The sequence below is a fragment of the Neopelma chrysocephalum genome, unplaced genomic scaffold (genome assembly GCF_003984885.1).
Source record: "Neopelma chrysocephalum unplaced genomic scaffold, ASM398488v2 Primary Assembly neopelma1_91469, whole genome shotgun sequence".
Lineage (NCBI taxonomy): Eukaryota > Metazoa > Chordata > Aves > Passeriformes > Pipridae > Neopelma > Neopelma chrysocephalum.
Window position 1 is genome coordinate 1 of NW_020920241.1, and position 1,359 is coordinate 1,359.

The following is a 1,359-nucleotide window of genomic DNA, read 5'->3' on the forward strand; positions in this document are numbered from 1 at the left end:
CCAGGTGTATCCAGGTGTGTCCCAGGTGTATCCAGGTGTATCCAGGTGTGTTTTCAGGCTCGGTGATCCTGGAGCTGTCCAAGGAGAAGCCCACAGAGCGGCACCTGGACCGTCAGGCCGCCCAGTTCGGCGCCGCCGTGGCCAAGGTGGAGGCCGAGCTGTCGGCACAGATCCGCTACCTGACACAGGTGAGACCCTCGGGGGGGTTTTGGGGGGTCCTGGGTGGGTTTTTTGGGGGTGTTTTGGGGTGTCTCACCTGCCCAGGTGTGCCGTGCCCCCAGGTGGGTTTTTGGGGGGGTCCTGGGCGGATTTTTGGGCTGTTTTTGGGGTGTTTTGAGGTGTCTCACCTGCCCAGGTGTGCTGTGCCCACAGGTGGGTTTAAGGGGGTGTTTTGGAGTGGATTTTTGGGGTGTTTTGGGGTGCATTTTTGGGGTGGTTTTGGGGTGGTTCTGGGGGTGTTTTGGGGTTTTTTTTTGGGGTGGATTTGGGTTGTCTCACCTGCCCAGGTGTGCCATGACCCCAGGTGGGTTTAAGGGGGTGTTTTGGAGTGGATTTTTGGGGTGTTTTGGGGTCTCTCACCTGCCCAGGTGTGCCGTGCCCACAGGTGGGTTTGAGGGGGTCCTGGGTGGATTTTTGAGGTGGTTTTGGGGTTGTTTTGGGGTGGATTTTTGGGGTGGTTTTGGGGTGGTTCTGGGGGTGTTTTGGGGTGGATTTTTGGGGTGTTTTGGGGTGTTTTGGGGTGGATTTTTGGGGTGGTTTTGCGGTTGTTTTGGGGTGCATTTCTGGGGTGGTTCTGGGGGTGTTTTGTGGTGGATTTTTGGGGCGATTTTGGGGTGTTTTTTGGGGTGTTTCGGGGTGGTTTTGGGGTCCCTCACCCACCCGTGGGTGCCGTGCCCGCAGGTGGCCACGGGGCAGCCCCACGAGGGCTCGAGTTACGCGGCCAGGAAGAGCTGCCAGCTGGCCCTCAACCGCCTGGACTACGCCCGGAGGCGCCTGGCGGAGCTGGCCCGCGCCTGCGAGCAGATGCTGGAGCAGTGACACCCCCAGGGACACCCCCACGGACACCCCAGAGCCTTGGGGACATCGTGGGACAACGTGGGACAACAAGGGACTCAGTGGGACAACGAGGGGACATCGTGGGGACGTCCCTTGGGGCACCAGAGAACTGGAAAATGGGACTTTTGTGGGGTGTGACACTTTGGGGACACCTTGGGGACACCCCCAGGGACACCTTGGAGCCTTGGGGACGTCGTGGGACATCGTGGGACAACGAGGGGACACTTTGGGGACACCCCTGGGGCACCAGAGAACTGGGAAATGGGACTTTTATGGGGTGTGAGACTTTGGGGACACCTTGGG

The 1,359-nt window shown here is 60.0% G+C and overlaps 1 protein-coding gene across 1 annotated transcript; it reads left to right on the forward strand.

Moving 5' to 3' along the window:
- Positions 1 to 5: 5 nt before the first annotated feature.
- On the forward strand, positions 6 to 1,348 carry MED11 (mediator complex subunit 11; the record flags this gene model as incomplete). The annotated part of the gene is made up of 3 exons (XM_027707266.1): positions 6 to 188; positions 901 to 1,039; positions 1,071 to 1,348. Coding segments are annotated over 2 exons (321 nt in total), but the record flags the coding sequence as incomplete, so codon positions are not given.
- Positions 1,349 to 1,359: the final 11 nt, after the last annotated feature.